Here is a 19540-nt window from a genome sequence, read left to right as displayed (position 1 = left end):
ACATCTAAAGTGTACTCTTGTCTAATCCAAGGTCACAATGATTTACAACTCTATTTTCTTCTAGGAGTTTTACAGTTTCAGCTCTTACATACAGGTCTTTGATCCATTTCCAATTAGTTTTTTTTTATTAAAATATAATGTATTATTTGATTCAGGGGTACAGGTCTGTGAAATTAGTTTTTGTATATGGTGTGAAGTAGGGTTCCAAATTCATTCTTTCACATGTAGATATCCAGTTGTCCCAGCACCATTTGCTGAAAAAAAAAAATTATCCTTTCTCCACTGAATTGTCTTTGCACCTTCACCAAAATCAACTACCATAAAGGTATGGACTTATTTCTGAATTGTCAATTCTATTCTATTAATCTCTGTATCTGTTCTTAAGCCAGTATCACAGTATTTAATTATTGTGGCAATTACTCTACATATAATAAGCATAGTACTGTAGTAAATTTTGAAATGGAAAGTGTGAACCAAACTTTGTTCTTTCTCAAGGCTGTTTTAGCTAGGCTGAATCCCTTGCATTTCCATATGAATTTTAGGATCAGCTTGTCAATTTCTGCAAAAAGACACTTGGATTTTTTATTAGATTACATTGATCACAGGATATCTTCACATTTTTGTATGTCTTCACTAAAATCGATGCTGACCATTTTACCTTAGTTTTCAAGAACAATTGAGCTAATAATCTGGGTTTAAGATATTGTCCACCTGACTCAAATCTACAGTCTAGCATTTCAACACCAGTAAAGGAAGTACTTGTTGCTTCCACCAGTTAAACAAATTCCATAATATTTCACATGGTACTGCTGGTATACTCAAGACAAGGGCAGTGGTCTCTTTTCATATCCAAAGACATTTTAGAGAAATGACAAAGCCTGGAACCTAAAGAAATTCTGTCCAAGTATATGTGGAATATGTGGTGGTTTAATGCACAAGCACTTACATGCATCTAACCTTGGTAATACCAGAAACTCCTCCTTACAGTGAGGTATATGTGTTATTAAGATTGTTTGCAGTATTTTGAGAAGTGAGAGAAAATAACTTATTCAAAAGGGTAATAAAAAGGAAACTCTGTACTAAAGGAAATGCATAATGTAGCCAGCCCAAGGTTCTGTCTTTAACAATTGTACATAAAAGCAGCTAAGAGATGAATTTGGAAATTATCTTAATAAATCATTACAAAAGAAAAAGACATTGTGCCTGGAATACAGTAAATGTTGACTTTTGTCCATTTTAACCTGCTTTCCTGATGCAATTGGTTAAATAATTCGACTTAATTGAAATTAACAAATACATTAATGTATCAACCACTGGTTATTTGAATCTCTGGCAAAAGCAAGTTATTCAGAAACACAAACATATTCCTAATGTGATTTACATTTTATTGGAAAATAGAATACATTATGTTGTAAGAATTAAAAATATTTTACTGGCACAAGATACTCTCTGAAAATTATTCTATGGTTAGCTAATGAATATATTAATATTAGGGGACTATTGCCAATAGAACATACATCAGTTTGTTCTTACAAGGTGTTACCTCAACATTCATTCAAAAGGGCTAAAAGCAACATTTCTTGGGATATTGTGATGCGATTTGTTATAGTAATGTGATTTGTTACATAAATCAAGTTTTACTAGAAAAAAGGATAGGTTTGGACTAAGTGATTTACAACCAACCATGGAATCCAAAAACTGAGGCTGTACTGGATGTTCATGAATTGTTTTGTACAGTAAAAATTCATAAAATGAAGCACAGTGGATGGATAGTTGCTTCTTTCATAACTCAGTGACTGGAAAACCAAAAATGACTGAAAAAGGCTAACTTCGAATAACAAGAACTAAAAATGGACACTAAATGCATCTTAAACTAAGTGGTGTTACGATAATTACTTACCTGATATTTTAATGATCGCTTTCTTTATTGGAGAAGCCAAGAGATTAGAACTTAAAACCATTAAAAAAAAAAAAACCTTGAAAAAAATGATTTAAATTTTTGCTTCTATGGTCTCCTTTATATCGCAAATACAAGATTTAACAAAATGAAAAAAAGGAAATTATGCTGTTAAATGTAAAGTTCTCTTTAGGAGTCAATGTTCAGAAACTTATCTTTCCATTAGGGTATATCTACATTACTAATTCATTAAATGCTTGCGTATTCCTTTGTGCTTCCCAATAACCAAAACAATTCAAGGTTAGGTTTGAGATTCAACCATATCTTACAGAGGACTCCTCTCATCTCCAAACAGAGTTTTGGTTTGAAGAGTTTAAAGGTAGCCTGAGGAGTTAGAGTGTCCTTATATAAAGAGGGGAAATATTAAGAGGGGAAGATATTAAGAGGGGAAAGTATTAAGGGGGAAGAGGGGAAAATATTAAGATAAAAATACATAAATAAACTTAAAAAGGTTGAGAAGACTACTTGGATATTTAACTTTGGGGGTTAAGAATTAATATGTACCAAAATTATATATGGAGGAAAATATAATTAAATCAAAGAAGAGGATATTTAAATGTATAGGAACTTGCTCAAAGACTGAGACTGAACAGGAGAAAAGAGAATTATCTGGTATGGTTCCAGACACCTTAGCAGAAACTGAAAGGAACATATTGCTTGAGGAAAATAGGGTCAATAGAAAGACCAGAAAACTGGGAATGGTTACTTGGGAAATGTTTTAAAAAAGATTCATTGTAAGCTTAGAGCAATAGACCCTTTTATTAAAGCCCTCGAAAAAGGTGAGGTTGCTGCAAGAATGGGGTTCAGATAAATGTAATGAGATCACTTTTTACAAAATACTTTGGGGTTTATCTAAGAAATACTAAATAATTAAAGAATTTGAACTAAAATAGATACCAGCAAACCTGGAGCTGAAAAGGGCAGATCGGCAAGGGACTAACCAAAGCATTAAGCTGAATCAAACTTTAATGATTACTTAAAGATATCCTTAAAACTTTCCAAAATTTCACCAAGATTGCACACCCTGCTGTTACTTCAAACTTTAGGAAACTTTTTAAGACTTTAAATTACAACAAGATATAGTTGAAACAACTTTCCATTTGGAGGCCAAACACCTGGAATCCAGTTCTAGCTCTACTGTGATTTGTATTATTTAAGGTGTGTGTAGGGGGAGAAGCACAAAACCTTCTAACCTTTAACTTTCTTCTGTATAAAAGGCAGTAATATGCTCCTGATGTGGCCTAAATAAAAAATATTCTGTAACTGTACAGTACCAGAGATTTCAATTATTGAGTAACAGCTGAGCTTGGATGCTGAAGAGGGAGCCTCTGACCTCAGAATACTACAGCATGCATATTGTGGGCCCGGAGGCAGAAATCTTCTTTGATCAAGGTGCAGCTTAGAAGGGATGTGTGCAATGAGGCAAGGAAAGAAGAAACACTTAATCAAGCCAGTCACTCTGGCCAAGACTTTAGTAAGCACCAAGGAACTAGTCAGATTGTGCTCTTTTACTGACTCCTGCTGAAAGACTGTATAGCACAGAGATGAAGAGAGGAAAAGTAAGTTAGAAGACAAAGGACAGTATGAATACTTACTTATGGGAGCAATTATCATATACTATTTAAGGGGTACAGAATTTCAGGATGTCTGAAACATCCTGAGAACAGCTTTGGATATAACAAAGATATTGTATTAAGCAGTAAAGGTCACATCCAACTAGAACAGATAGTTCTGGGATAGATGAAGTGTCCCTGTCTAGTAGCAGCTCTACATTCTACTACCCATGTGTAAGTGCAGGCTACCAGCCTCCTACCACCATTGCCATTACTGAGCCCATAAATGCCATGAGGCTCAGATCTCCTGCAGTTTCAAAACACCCTTTTGGCACCAGACATGACACATCCAAAACATGCTTGTAGAGATCGGAGTTCAGAAATGTTTGGGGGAAAAAATGCTTAAAGTTCTTTTGGGGAATTGTAAAGTAATACACCATAGAAAATTGGGAAATCAATGTTAAATGTGTAAAACCCACTATCCAAATCTAAAAGGCAAACTTCAATTTCCCATCCATTTGAATAAAACTGACCTGCCACAAATTAAGACTGACTTTGCATGCATAGCAAAGAACATCACATAATAATCTTCTGAGTCTTGAAATAAAATCCTTAATGATTCAATTTAAAAGTCTGGCACCTCTGTTACATGCAAACTTGTTGGAGCCTCTCTGTTTTTTCACGGGGGACATTCCAATACCCTCATTTTTTGGGTTAATGGTAACCTTTACCCAAGGTTCGTCCTGAGTTTACTACAGTAAACAGAAAACAATAAACAGAAAAACCCTTACTCCAAATATTATATACTGAGAATGTCAGTGGGTTCACAATGGAATATACTAAATGGTTATTAAAAAGCAGGGAAGGGTACTGACAAATCAGAAATACTGAAAAGAAGATAGATTTTTAAAAATCACCTTTTCTAATTAGATCTACTTTCTTGCAATTTGACTGATAATCTGGAATGTTAAGAACTTAATTTGAATGATAGCTGAAATAGAACTTTCTATTTATTTTCCTATTTTTAGTATTTTCCAGAATTTGCTTAATGCCTGAAATGAACTTCCCATAAATCATTTTTCTACTCCACTGACTTCTTTCCTGATTGCTACTATCCTGCTCTATATTTCAAAATGCCTCATATAAATCATAAACTTATAGAAAAATGTGTATAAAGTAGTTTCCTCAAGTTAATAGAAAAATCTTCTTTGTTTCAATATTTGTTATTAACATACTCTGAAATGTGTAAGTACTCTTGCATTCTAATGCTTACTTCTGCTTAGGTATTCAAATGATTTGTATATGTTAACTCGATCATTACAACAACTTTATAAAGTAGAAACTGTTGTTGGTTCATTTTGTAGATGAGGAAACTGAGGCATGAGGATATACAGCTAGTGATCTGGAGCCAATTTTTAGTTTACTAAGTATCTTAGATCAGCTTAATTTTTTTGTGTATGATTAGTCGTTCTATTCAAAAAAGTATATCTTTTTAACTAATGATTCCTAATCTGTTTCTACAGTTCATTTAAGTCCCAATGATCTAAACTATAGTTGATAACCTTTAAATCTTAAATCTTTTAGTGTGAAATTGAGAAGCCTAATTAATTGTATGATACTTTTTTTTTAAATTCAAGTATAATTAACGTATAGTGTTATTTTAGTTTCAGGTGTACAACACAATGACTCAACAATTCTATACATTACTAAATGCTCAAGACATGTATATTCTTGGGGCACCTGGGTGGCTCAGTCAGTTAAGTGTCTTGACTTTTGATTTCCACTTAAGTAGTGACCTCAGAGTTGTGAGATCCAACACTGCACTAAGCTCCATGCTGGGCATGAAGTCTGCTTAATAGTCTCTCCCTCCACTTCCTCAACTCCCACTCTCCCTCTTAAAAAAGAAAGAAAGAAACAAAGAAACAAACAAACATATACTCTTGGGACACCTAGCTGGCTCAGTCAGTAGAGCATGAGGCTCCTAAACTCAGGGGCATAAATTCAAGCCCCATATTGGATGTAGAGCCTACTTTAAAAAAAAAAAAAAATTAGAAGATATGTGAATTCTTAATCCCCTTTATTTGACCCATCCCCCAACCTTTCCTCTGGCAACCCCAAGTTCGTTCTCTGGTTTTTTTGGTCTCTTTTTGTCAATGTTTTGTTTTATAAATTACACATATGAGGGATATCATATTTGTCTTTGGTATCTGTCTTTCTCTGACTGACTTATTTCACTTAGAATTATACTTTCTAGGTCCATCCATACTGTTACAGATAGCAAGATCTCATTCTATTTTATGGCTGAGTAATATTCCATTATACAGATATAATGGAATATATATAGATATCACATCCTATGTGATATAATCTTTTTTATTCATACATCTATTGATGGGACACTTGGGTTGCTTCCATATCTTGTCTGTATTACACACTGCGGCAGTAAACATAGGAGTGTACGTATCTTTTCAAATTAGTGTTTTTGCTTTCTTTGGGTAAATACCCAATAGCAGAATTACTAGATCATATAGTAATTCTATTTTTAATTTTTTGAGGAACCTCTATACTATAATTGTTGCATTCCCACCAACAGCACAGAAAGTTTCCTTTTTCTCTACATCCTCATTGACACTTATTTCTTGTGTTTATGATGTAGCCATTCTGACAGATGTGGGATTATATCTCATTGTGCTTTTAATTTGTATTTCCCTGATGACCACCTTTTCATGTTTCTGTTTGTCTCTGTGGGGTTTTTTTTTTTTTTTTTTTTGAGAAAATGTCTATTCTGGTACTCGGCCCATTTTTAAAATCACATTCTTTGTTTATTTGAAGTGGAACTGTATAAATTATTTATATATCTTGGATATTAACCCCTCAACAGATATGCCATTTGCAATACCTTCTCCCATTCAGTAGGTTGCCTTTTTTGTTGATGATTTTCTTCACTGTAAAAAGCTTTTTATTTTGGTGTAGTCCCAATAATTTGATTTTGGTTTTGGTTCCCTTACCTGAGGAGAAAAATATTTCTGTGACTAATGTCAAAATAATTCCTGTCTAGGTTTTCTTCTAGGGATGTCATGGTTTTAGGACTCACATTCAGGGCTTTAATCCAGTTTGAGTCTACTTTTGTGTAGAGTATAAGAAACTGGTCCAGTTTCATTCTTTCACATGTAGCTATTCAGTTTTCCCAATACTATTTGTTGAAGAGGCTATCTTTTCCCCATTGTATAATTTTGCCTCCTTTGTTGCAGGTTAACTAAACATATAAGTACGGGTTACTTCTGGGCCCTCTATTCTGTTCCATTGATCTATGTCTATTTTTGTGCCAGTTCTATACTGTTTTGATTACATAGCTTTGTAGTATATCTTGAAATATGCAATTGTGATATCACTAGCTTTGATCATATTTCTCAAGATTGCTTTGGCTATTGGGGGTCTTTTGTGGTTCCATACAGATTTTAGGATTAATGTTCTAGTTCTGTGAAAAGTTTCATTAGAATTTTGATAGGGATTGCATTAAATCTGTAGATTGCTTTGGATAGTATGAGCCGTATAATAATACTGGTTCTTTCAATCCACGAGCATAGAATATCTTTCCATTTGTTTGGGTCATTTTCACTTTCTTTCATCAATGTTTTATAGTTTTTGGAGTACAGCTCTTTAACTTCCTGGGTTAACTTTATTCCTAGATATTTTATTTTTGGTGCAGTAGAGCTAAACTTTTCAGTAAAAGGTGCAGTCAGTCACTAAAGCTATTTCCCTAACCTTAAAGAGTAAAGGAAATTCATACACCACTAACATCAGTCATAAGCTATTGTTGTTTATGAACCCCACTAAACCAGAATGCAAGATGTTGATCACATCTCCTACAGAAAACAGTAAACGTTAAGTTTTGTATGAAGGATGTGGGTATCTGGTTAGGCCAGCTCTACAATATGGAAGGAAATTTCATGTGCAATGAATATACATTTGGTATTTGGCAATTTTAATGTATTTGATCTTTCAAATGGTATCATTTCAAGAAGAAAAAAAGAGAAATAATTGGTTGAGCAGGAAGGCCAAGCCTTGGACTGGAGGCCAATATGCATGTACCGAAACAACAGGAAGTTGGGAAAGATATCCTGCTTTTTTTCTTCCATCTGTTTCTGGGCCCTGAGAGTAGTCTCTTGCTTTAATTTTAAGTGAATTTCATCTGCATCATATATAGGAAAAAAAGAGATGAAAGTTAACATAGAAACGATAGTTGCAATCTAATACTTTGATTTTTATTCAAATTCCACACATTTAAATTTTTTTTAAAAACTCAAGAATCACCAAGTTACCTTGAATGTAGCTCTGTGCTGCCATTGTTATATTTGCTTCCTCTTTCCCAGACACCAAAGTCAGGTACACGGTAAACTCTTTCTACACAAAATACAAGGTTTTGAATAAAAGAGACCTAAAAAATAAAAAATGAAACATAAGGACACATATAGTAGCAGGAACTTTAGATACTGATAAGAGCAATTAGATTATCATTTGAAATCCAATTATAACTTGGTACCAATACTTTCTTAGTATGTTTAAATTACTGTTTTTTATATTACTATGAGTACCCTGTTATACCTGGTTTTTCTAATATGAAGCCTCAACTGAGAATTTAATATACAGTACAGAAATGAAATTTAAACCCGGTCAATATTCCAACTTATAATTTTTCAGCAATGTATCTATTACTATTCATAGACACTGGGTATCTTGAGAATTAAGAAAAATATAAAGCATCATTTTATAATAAATATTTGTTATCTAAAATGTTCATATAAAATGTTAAATAAATCTAAAACTTTAGAGATAAAAAGGTATTTCTCAGTTCTGAAATGAGTCAATCCATTAACTGACTCATTAAGGTTAACCTGGAGTCTTGAGTCTATTAATCCTGGAATCTAATATTCTTTTGGTCTTTTCTACAACTGTTGATACCCATTCTTAAGAAATCAAAGCTAATGGATAGAAATGAGCACCAACCAACAAGCCAAGAGTCACAGTTCCCTTGTAAAGATTTCAGACAAATAATGAAAGTTAAACTCTCAAAAGTAACTCTAGAAAACAGAGATTACAGCCAGTTCTTATTTTAAAGAACTGTTCATTTTAGGGAAGACAGTATCTTAACTGAACAACTGGCCTTAATTACAATGCTTTAAATTTAGTTACCATGTTTGGTTCAATATCGCAAATTGAGTATGTGCACTTACCTAACTATCTCCATCTCGAGATCCCTTCTGAAGTGGCAATATGTATCTCCCACCTCTCCCCATACACATAATTAATATAATGTATGTACTTTTAAGAATGACACAGTGATGGATGGGAGAGATACACTAAATGGGTTATGGGCATTAAAGAGGGCACTTGTCAGGATGAGCACTGGTGTTATTTAAGTAATGAATCACTAAATTCTACTCTAGAAACCAATACTACACTATACGTTAGCTAATTTGAATCTAAGTAAAAAAAAAAAAAACCTCAACGCCATTGTAATTATTGTATTTTTAAAAATTATAGTTAATAAAGTATACACAAAATTTTTGAAATGACATGTTAATTAAAAAGCCAAGGCAAGATTTCACCAGTATACCAGAAACTGTGCCAAATTATAGTAGAAGAAAGCAAAGAAAAGAGTTATTTGAGAAATCAGAGCAGAGAAAACCACAGCCTCTTAAAATGATTCTTCTTTGTTCTTTAGGATCTCTACAAAGTATTTAAGCCCAGAGTCAACAAAGGCATTGCCCAAGAGTTGATCACAAAGCAGTCTACCCAGATGCTTTCACAAAACATGAATGCTTCATCTTGTGTTTCATGACAGAATTCCTGACATTTCCACCCTGTATCCCAACAGAGATGTTTGCCCTTAGGGTCAAAAACAGTTGACAAATTTCAGTGAAGAAAAAAGCAATAAGGGCGTTGGAGTCTCAAAGAAACAGAAGAGCATAAGATAATTCTATATTTCCACAAAACACACACCTGTCCCATAACTTCCCTACGCAAGAGTGAAGCATTACATACCTACAAAAAACTTTAGTTTAAATGTTATTATTTTTTTTAGTTTAAATATTATTGAGGGTCTCCCCGGCTTTCCCAGTTTCTTGCAATACACCATAGGGAAACCTGCCTGTAGAAGAATCCTGGTCCATTGTCACAAAACCTGGTAACTTTAGCTCTTCTAGGGTCTTTAGAATTATTTAGATTATATAATGCATACAGAAAATACTTCAAGTTTAAAGATTTGAAAACATCTAAGTCCTCTTTCCTTTCATAAAAAACTTCTCAAGTATATAATCTATATTCCTGTTCCTTCCTTCTCTTAGGAGGGCTTTAGGACAGGACTAGGCCCAAGTAAGCAGTTTGCTCAGAATGCCTACATGGTATAAATGGCTGGAAAGGCATTTTTGGCTAATAAGCCCCGTGAGGAAAACTAAAATACCATTTACATTCTAGTTCCACAAGTAAAGAGACTGGGAATTGCCATTCCACTCTCTCATAACAAGTAAAAAGCTGTGCAAACTGAAAAATTGACAACCCTCCTTATATCCATAAAGTGTGGGGGCGGGGTATGGAGACAGAACATACTGCTGCCCTAAGACAGAGGAAACCTACAAGTGAATATAGGCAGCCATGGCTTCCTGGGGTAGAGACTCATGAGCAGAAGTCACCTTGGGAACCAGAGCCAAGGTGGTAAAACCTGAACTGTAATTGCACTGGTAGAGGCACAGTTAAAAATTGAGAGTTAAAGCTCTGAGAGTATACAGCTCCAGGAGGAAGTCATAAGTAGTTCCCCACTATATACTGAGATTTACCTGCAAAAACTCCACCAGGTTCCCTTAGAAAATGTCTGAGGAAAATCTATTTCTTCCAGAAGGGGGAGGGGAAAAGAAACCATTCTGAAATACAACTATCTGTGCTTTCTAAATGTTCTTAAGCTAGTTCACTTTTACAAAAGACCTACATTACTACCTGTTTTCACTAATTGAAAGAAATCCAATGAGGGTTTTCAATTTTACAAAAACAAACAAACAAACAAAAAACAGCCATTACTATACTAATGCAAGTCTTTTGTGAAAGCAAAGTGGTGTAATACAAACTTTGAGAAAGTGGGGGATAATCTTCACTTTACAGATTAAGGCTTACAAAAGGTTCCATAGGAACACTCTACTTCCAGACTGTGGGGGAAATCTCTACATTGGAACATTTTGTTTTTCATAACAAGGCCTCAAATTAGTTAACCAGACCTTGACTAACCAGACCTTGCCTATTAGGCCCTAACTGACCTGGGGAAAGGGAAATACCAACTCCAGTCAGCTCTACCCTTCCACATGAAGAAAAGAAATACTCAACTAGTGCCTACTATAGCCATCTTATTCTGCCCAAGGTGAGAGGGGAAAAAAAAATATGAGATATACTTGTGAAGTTCATAGTCCAGAGCCACAGGCTAACTAAAAGACTAGACCTGATTAGGATTACAGAATACTTTGCATCCTTTCCCCTCATATCTCACAACCACATTACTAAAGGCCTATTTACAATAGTTCTTTTTATAGTACATCATGTCCAGCTATCAAGAAAAAGTTATAGGGCATATCAAAAGGAAAAAAAAAGCTCACATAATCTGAAGAGACAAAGTAAACATCAGAACTATATATGACAGGAATATTGGAACTATCAGACAAAATTTAAAATAACTGACTAATTATGATATGGAATCTGTCGAATGAAGTAGTAGTAAACAAGAACACATGGGCAATGTAATCAGAGATGGACATTCGAAGAACAAACTCCTCAACAATGCTAGATATAAAAAAATGCTATAATAGAAATTAAAATGCCTTTGATGAACTTATCAGATATCAGCACAACTGAAGAAAGAATATCAGCCAGAGGCTATATAAACAGAATTCTTGAAAACTGAAAAGCGAAGAGAACAAAGACTGAAAAACACAAAACAGAATATTCAAGGGCTGTGAGACAACTAAAAAAGGTGTAATATACATGTAATTGGCATATCAGGATGAGAATAAAGAAAAAAATAGAAGAAATATTTTAAATAATAACAACTAAGAATACCCCCATATTAAAAGTCAAATACCAAACCACATATAAAGGAAGTTCAGAGAAGATTAAGTATGAAAAATGTCCCCCAAAATGACACCTCAGCACATTATTTTCAAATAACAAAAAACTCAAAGTTAAATAAAAAAAACCCAGAAAAAAATAAAAGGAAACAATAATGTTACCTATAGTAGAAGAAGGCTAAGAATTACATTCGACTTTTTATCAGAACCATTCAAGCAAAATTGGAATGAAATACTAGAAGTGCTGGGGGGGAGGGGGCCCATCAACCTAGAATCCTATACCCTGTGAAATTATCCTTCAAGAGTGAAGGAGAAATAAAAACTTTTTCAGGTAAACATAAATTGAGGAAATTTATTGCCAGTAGGCCTGTCTTGCAAGAAATGTTAAAAGTTCTTTAGAGAGACAGAAAATAATAAACAGAAATTCAAATGTAAATAAGTGAAGGTGAGGGACACTTGGGTGGCTCAGTCATTGTCTGTCTTTGGCTCGGGTCATGATCCCAGGGTTCTGGGATCGAGCTCCACATTGGGCTCCCTGCTCAAAGGAAGCCTGCTTCTCCCTCTTCCATATTCCCCTGCTTGTGTTCCCTCTCTCTCACTTGTCTTTCTCTGCCAAATAATTAAATAAAATCTTTTTAAAAATAAAATAAATAAATAAGTGAAGGTGAAATAAAATTCTCTATTTTTATTATTCTTAATGGATTTGACAGATAACAGTTCATTCAAAATAATAAATAGCAACAATGTAATTGATTATGTATTTTTATATCTAAATGTACCCTTATATATAAATAAAGTTAATGACAGCAAAGATACAAGGAAGGAATTAGGGTTATTTTGTTATTAAGAAATACCACACATGAAATGGTACAGTGTTAGTTGAAAGTGGACTTGGATTAGTTGTAAATGTATATTACAAACTCAAGGGTAACAAGTAAAAAGAGGTATAATTGATATGCTAAGAGCGTAAGTATGTATCTGGAAGCTGAATTGCTTAATTATAGACTAAGTGCACTTTCGACTTTACTAGATGTTGTCAAAATGCCCTGCATGGTTTAAAAAAGAAAACTGGTGACCAATGAGGTCACAGCAGGTAAGGCTTCTAGGAACTGTTTTTAAATCCCCTTCTTCTTTCCCAATTCTTACTAGTGTAGACATGATAACTAGATGAACAGCACCTTTATTAACGATTATTTGGATAAATGTCCCATGTTAAAAACGGCAGAATAGGAGAAAAGCCAGTCTATATCTTTGATGACACTGATCAGCTAATGTTAAAGCTCAGGACTTCCAACCACCAAAAATATTGGTACATGAAATAAAGCTTACATCTGTTGAAAGCACTCTTTGTTGGGTTTTCTATTACTTGTTGCCAAATGTAACTTAAATTATATATTATCCATGACTCATTTCACATTTTCATTTCTTCACCTTTCCTCTTTCTCTGCTTTTCCCTTGCCAGCTGGAGTTGGTCTGCAATTAAGGATCTGAAAACTTCCCTGCCCACTTAATCAAAAGTAGTATATTTGTCATTCTCTATCAGGCCATGCTATTTGAATTTGCTACATTGAATCTTATCTTTCATTCTATTTTAGTAAGCTTCTGCCAATTTTCCCAACTAAAATGTAATTTCTACAAGGCAGGGAGGTGCCTTGTCTGTCTTCATCATTCTGTATCCCTAGTGCCTAGAATAGTAATTTCTACATGACAGCAACTCAATTTGTTGAAGAAATGGTTAATGACCTAAAACCATTTTAAAAAGAATTTGATTTTTCACATACTACCTCCGTCAACTTTTATAAAATTATAGCAACCTCATAAAACTTAATGGGAAGCTTCCCCTGTTTTATCAGAAATTACCCCTTCCTTTAAACTTTGGTGGGTTTCCCTACAGAACTAGCTGGAAGAGTTGTTTTTCTGGAGAGTTTGAGAGGGAAGGGGAAAGATTTCTTACCAATAATTTACTTTTCTCAAAGGCTGTAGATCATGCATTCCTCAGAGGGTAAAAATCAGTTTTCAGAAGCAAAAGGAAAAAATCTTACTTATTAGAAGAGCGCGTGGCCCTGGAATACTCAACTCTACCTTGACAAAATCTTATTCCCTAATTTCTCACATTACAGAAAACTTACATAGTTTTCCCCATTCTGGAGGGCAACAACAACAAAAATGTTAAGAAATATCATAATATAATTCTATTTTATTTTTCTACTTCTTAAGTTAGTATTAGTAACTATATTAGTTACCATAGCAACATACTGAGAGAGGTATTTATTTTCTCATAGTTGTAGAGGCCATATACCAGGATCAAGATGCCAGCAGATTTGGTTTCTTCTAAGGCCTTTTTGACTTACAGGTAGGCCACACTCTTGCTACTTTGTCCTCACATGATTATTCCACTAATCACATAGGCCCCTGGTTTCTCTTGTGTGTTCCAACTCCTTCCTCTTATTAGGACACCAGTCAGACTGTATTAAGTCTCACCCTGTGGGCCTGATTTAAACTTTCCTCTTTAAAGGCCTTATCTCCAAATACATTTGGAACAGCCATATTTTCAAACAAGACCACATTTTGAGGTATGGGGCCTTTGGGTTTTAATATATAGATTTGTAGAAGCTGGAGAGGGGGAGGCACAAATCAACTTATAACAGTAACTTAGGGTTTTCCTAGAATACATTCCATTTGGAATCATTTTGATATTTATTGCCAAATAATTTCTTATGGTATAGTCTCTCTCTTTAAATGTCTACTTATTTGTAGTTATATTCTCCTTTCATTCCTAATATTATTCATATGTCCAAAAGTATTTCTTTTCTCCTGGGCAAATTTTGTTAAGAGGTTGGTTTAAATTATTAACCTTTAAAAAATCCAATTCTTGGCTTTGTTGGCAATCTCTATTCTAACTTCATATTTTATATAATCATTCCTATTTTTATCTTTATTACTTTCTTCCTTGTACTTGCTTCATGTTTATAGTATTCTTTTTATGAATTTAAAAATAGGATACTTAACTTGCTAGTTTTTCATCGTAACTCTTTTCTAATATGTGCATTCAAAGTTTAAAAATTGCCTACGAATAACTTCACAGCTACATTCCACAAGTTTTGGTGCATAGTGTTTCACTGTCATTCCACATTATTTCTCAATTTCCATTTTCATTACTTCTTCAAAATCATAAAACAGAAGTGTATATTTTGTTTCCAAAAACAGGATATTTAGTGGATATCTTTTACCTATTGACTTCTAAATTTAATGTGGTCAGAGAAAATATCCATTTGTTCTTTGTTACTCATTTAGTCTTTGTCGAATTTTGTAGAGACCAATTGTGCTAGTCAAATAATATATATTATAACTTTGATTTTTCTTGTCTTCTCAGTTTATCATTTTCTAAGGGAAATGTGTTAAAAATCTCCCACCTGTTCCATTAAATTTTTGTTTTATGTACTTTGAGGATATACTGTTAGGTTTATACAACACTATTTCATCTTCACAGAGAAATGTTTCTTTAATCATTAAGCAATGTCCCTTTTTACACCTTTACCTTAAACATATGGGGTAAAAAAAAAAAAAAAAAAACTGCTGTAAAAAGAAAACCCCCAAATACAATGGCATTTTAAGCTATAATTGATTTCTTATACCATACAGTTTGTCTATGTGTAATATAGTCTTGTTTACTTATTTGTTTTAAGCAGTCCTTTTCTCAGTTTTGAAGACCTGGATGAAGGAGGCTCTTCCTGTGTTAAGATAGAGGATTAAGTACTGATTATGTTCATATCTCAGCCACTTCCCTAACTGGGTTCTTACACTCCATGCATTTTGCACTCACCCTAATTACTTCAGGACTTAGATACCATAAAAATAGAGACAGACCCTGGGGCCCACAGGAGTACTAAATTAGCCAGTACAACAGAGACTACAAAACCTAGTTAACTCCACCCTCCTTGCTATACATAAGTTGTCTCCTATAGTTGCATCTTGTTACCCTGTCCTCAGTTAAAAACCCCAGTGTGGCCCTACATAGGGGCTTTCTCATTTAGAGCTATAAACAAAGAGTTGCACATTTCATCCATCTGAGTATCACTAAGTTGTTTTAAGCAATCAAAATAATTTTCTTAACTGAAAAAAAACCATAAACCTTCTACAACACAGACTGGCATGGCAGCTTAGTTCCACAACATCATTTAGAGGCCCAGGCTTCCTCTATTACTTGTTCTATAATTTACTAGGGGTTTTCTAGGTGGGGCAAGGAGGGCAGTGGGAGGGGAGAATGCATTTTTATCTATTCTAAGACTCATGCTTTCATCAATTCAGATATCAATCACCACTTCTTCAAATATTCTTCAAATATTGCCTTTCCCCAATTCTCTTTACTGGTTATTCTTATGATTCATAAGAATAACCTTCTTATGTGGTATATATATACAATGGAATACTATGCAGCCATCAAAAGAAATGAAATCTTGCCATTTGCAATGACGTGGATAGAACTAGACGGTATTATGCTTACCTAAATAAGTCAATTGGAGAAAGACAACTATCATATGATCTCCATGCAGCATGGGAGGTTTGGGGGGTAGGGAAAGAATAAATGAAACAAGATGGGATCAGGAGGAGACAAACCATAAGAGACTCTTAATGTCACAAAACAAACTAAGGGTGGCCAGGGAGAGGGGGGTGGGAAGAGGGTGGTGCAGTTATGGACATTGGGGAGGGTATATGCTATGGTGAGTGCTGTGAAGTGTGTAAACCTAGCAATTCACAGATCTGTACCCCTGGAGCTAATAATACATTATATGTTTATAAAAAAATAAAAACAAATAAAAATAAAAAATAAAATAAAAAAGCATTTATTTAAAAAAAGAATTACCTTCTTATTCTATCCTCAATTATCTTAAATCTGTTTTCATATTTTCTTTTTACCTCTCTGTTCTCCCAAAACCATCTTCCAGTTCATAAATTCCTTCTTCAACAATGTCCAATCTACTCTTTATTACTAACTTTTTAGTTGTTCTTTAATCTTTATTTCTAATAATCACTTTTGGTTTTTTTAAATATATTCTTTATTTTATCTAATATTAATATTTAACAATTTAAACATTTTTATTTTAGAGTCTCTTAAAAACAGTTCTGTTACCTAAAATTCTTGGCATGCAAGCTTTCCTATCTGCTGTATGTGGTTGTTTTGAATAATTTCCTCATGTAATTTGTAATCATTTGTAACTATTATTTGTATTATTTAACTTCTTTCAGTAAAGGTTTTAATTTGTGGATATGTACCTAAGAAGCAATTTTACCTTTGTATCAGACCACATATCCACATATGGCACAGGCTTAAAACTTTCAATTTAGGGTCCTAGACAATAGTAGCTTCCTATTCTCTAGGCCAGTGACCTGAGGTTTTTTTAAAATTCTCCTTCTAGAGGACAGTTCTTTTTAAGTTCATACACAGAATTCACATGCAACATCTTGTCTTGAATGAGCCCAGGCAACAACTCTTGTTTCAATGTGACCTTTTAAAAACTCAAACTCTTGGCCCATAAGCTCTATGACACAGGGATTGCACAACTAAACATCCTTCTCTTCATCTAGACCCTTGAAATATGATTTAATAGTTCTTTCGAACAAGAGGTCAGACACATGATTTACTTCAGCCACCAGAATGTGACACAAGTGAGGGTGTGCCAAATTTGAGCCTCTGCTCCGAAAGGCCTTGCATGCATCTGCTCTCTCAGATCCTTAACTTTCCCTTAAGAATAATTCTAGCTCCTTTCTGGAGGTTGATAGACCACACAGAGCAGAGATGGTTTATATCAGTTAATGTCATCTTTAATCAGCTGTCAGTCTATTAACTAGTCATAACATGCATCAGTGAGCTCAGGTGGCCAAGCAGAATTGGCAAATCAGCAGAACTGATCAGCTCTTCTATAGACCAGTAGGGAACAAAACTTGTAAATAAGACACTAAATTTGGCTGTACTTTGTTAAGAAACTGGAATAGCTAAGTGATACAATATATCTGAATCTATTAGGTTCCTGAGCTTACCCAAATCACCAAATCAAATACAAATCTGCTAATTTCCTTATCATTTCTGGCATCTAGGAATTTCCTTCTCTTTCATTTATGCTTGGTCATATAGTTTTTTTTTTTAATAAATTTTGTTATAGTTTACCTAATAGTACATATTTTTGGAGTTAAATCTGCTTATTCAGTTGTATTATCACATTTACAGAAGCATGACAAAAATTTCTCATGACAAGTACTCAACTACCTCTCTTGGGTTGTTCCCAAACACTTGGAAGTGAACCTTCTTCCAGTTCCTAGAATCATCTATGTTCTTTCCCAAGTTTGGTGATTTCTACATAGTATTTCTCCCTAATAGATTCTTTTCCTACTGCTTCGCCCACTTATAATTCCTACACTGCCTTCAGATATCAACCTGGATGAGGAAATTCCCTAAAAGAAAAACCTTCACTGATTTCTTAAGTTTGGATGAGCTGTCTTATTCACCATTATATCACATTACCTTCTTATACATGAAAGGTCCACAAGAAATATTTGTTGGAAAAAAAAAATCATATATTTACACCTCAGTAAACACCAACAGAAAAACCAATTATCCTTTGTTGAAGAAAAAGCCCTCCCCCCCCTAAAACAGGGATCATTTGTATGCATAAATTCCAGGAATATTAAAATTTAAAAATTAGTCTTTCCCAACAGAACTATACCCTGCACTCTTCTCCATATATAAAAATAGTTTGTCATTGATAAGGACTTACTCTTCTAACTCTGTTATACTGTTACTGGTGACAAGTGTAGGGGCATTCAATTCTAAAGAATCTTCATCCAGGGATTTCAGAAAACAAAATTTTTGTCATCCTAATAATAATTCTACTGAAGAAAACCCACATATCCTTTGCCAGATTCAGGACACTGCAACCAAATAATAACTGTGAAATAGCAAATAATATAATTTGACCTAAAATTCCCATAAAACGCCTTTACAAATTTTTAAGTGAGATAAGCAGAATTTTGAAATTCTAAAAAGAAAAATACTGAAGTCTCAAGACTTACCAGTCAGGCATCATGGGATATCAAATAACAATAAAGGAATTTCATAGCTGGAAAACAATATCCTAAAGAGTATTATTCACAGATCAAATATTTAAATTCTAACTTTAGCACCTCATCTTACCATCAGTGACTTCATTACCAGGGCAGTGGAGAACCTGCAACTAATAGCAACAAAATCAAAATGCACTAACGTTGCAAAGGAAGAGTTAAGAAACAAATAAAAATAGGTAAGTCACTAAAAAGGTTTTTCCTGCCACACTACAGGATATTAATGACTTTTAATTCTTGACAAAAATTATAGGAAGATTATATATCCTAAATGCTACTTGATTACATGGAAAGAGAATTGTTCAAAATTTCAGTAACTTGCAGAAGATCTTGCCTTCCTCTCAGAGTAATTTGGAATAATTCTGAAAGTTCAATTTTATGCTGTAATTCAAGAATGGTTATTCAAAATTGCTTTGTAGGTAAACATGATATATTTTAGTTTGACCAATGCAAATGAATTCTAGTCATAAAAAGTCATTTCATTGTCAAGTAGAAATATTTGTCACAAATGATATTTAACCAGGGAACATATTTCTTCATACCATGTAACAGATTAAAAATTTTTAGACAAGTAATTCAGCCATTCACTAAACTAAAATATTAGCATTTCCTGAAGAAATAGAAATAAAGACTCTGACTATTTGTACATTTAACTTGTATATAACCTAAAGGTTATAACTCTTTGTTTATTAAACATAAACATTAGAAAAATAAATGCATTACTACTAACAATTACTAGTATTATATTATTTTCCTAAAATAGGTAATATAGAAAAGTGAATCCATAGGTAATATAGAAAAGTGAA

General features: G+C 33.7%; 1 protein-coding gene across 2 annotated transcripts in view; it reads right to left on the bottom strand.

The window, feature by feature from the left end:
- The window catches only part of PHKB (phosphorylase kinase regulatory subunit beta), a 242624-nt gene that overhangs the window by 135821 nt on the left and 87263 nt on the right, over positions 1 to 19540 (bottom strand). For both annotated transcript variants that reach the window (XM_045076026.1, XM_004744118.3), the window contains exon 8: positions 7833 to 7948. In XM_045076026.1, coding sequence (XP_044931961.1) covers positions 7833 to 7948 — 116 coding nt within the window. The remainder of the gene's footprint in view (positions 1 to 7832; positions 7949 to 19540) is intronic.

This window comes from Mustela putorius, unplaced genomic scaffold, assembly GCF_011764305.1.
Source record: "Mustela putorius furo isolate JIRA1106 unplaced genomic scaffold, ASM1176430v1.1 tig00000174_pilon_pilon_pilon, whole genome shotgun sequence".
NCBI lineage: Eukaryota > Metazoa > Chordata > Mammalia > Carnivora > Mustelidae > Mustela > Mustela putorius.
The sequence above is the reverse complement of the archived record's forward strand: the minus strand, read 5'-3'. Positions and strand labels throughout refer to the sequence as shown.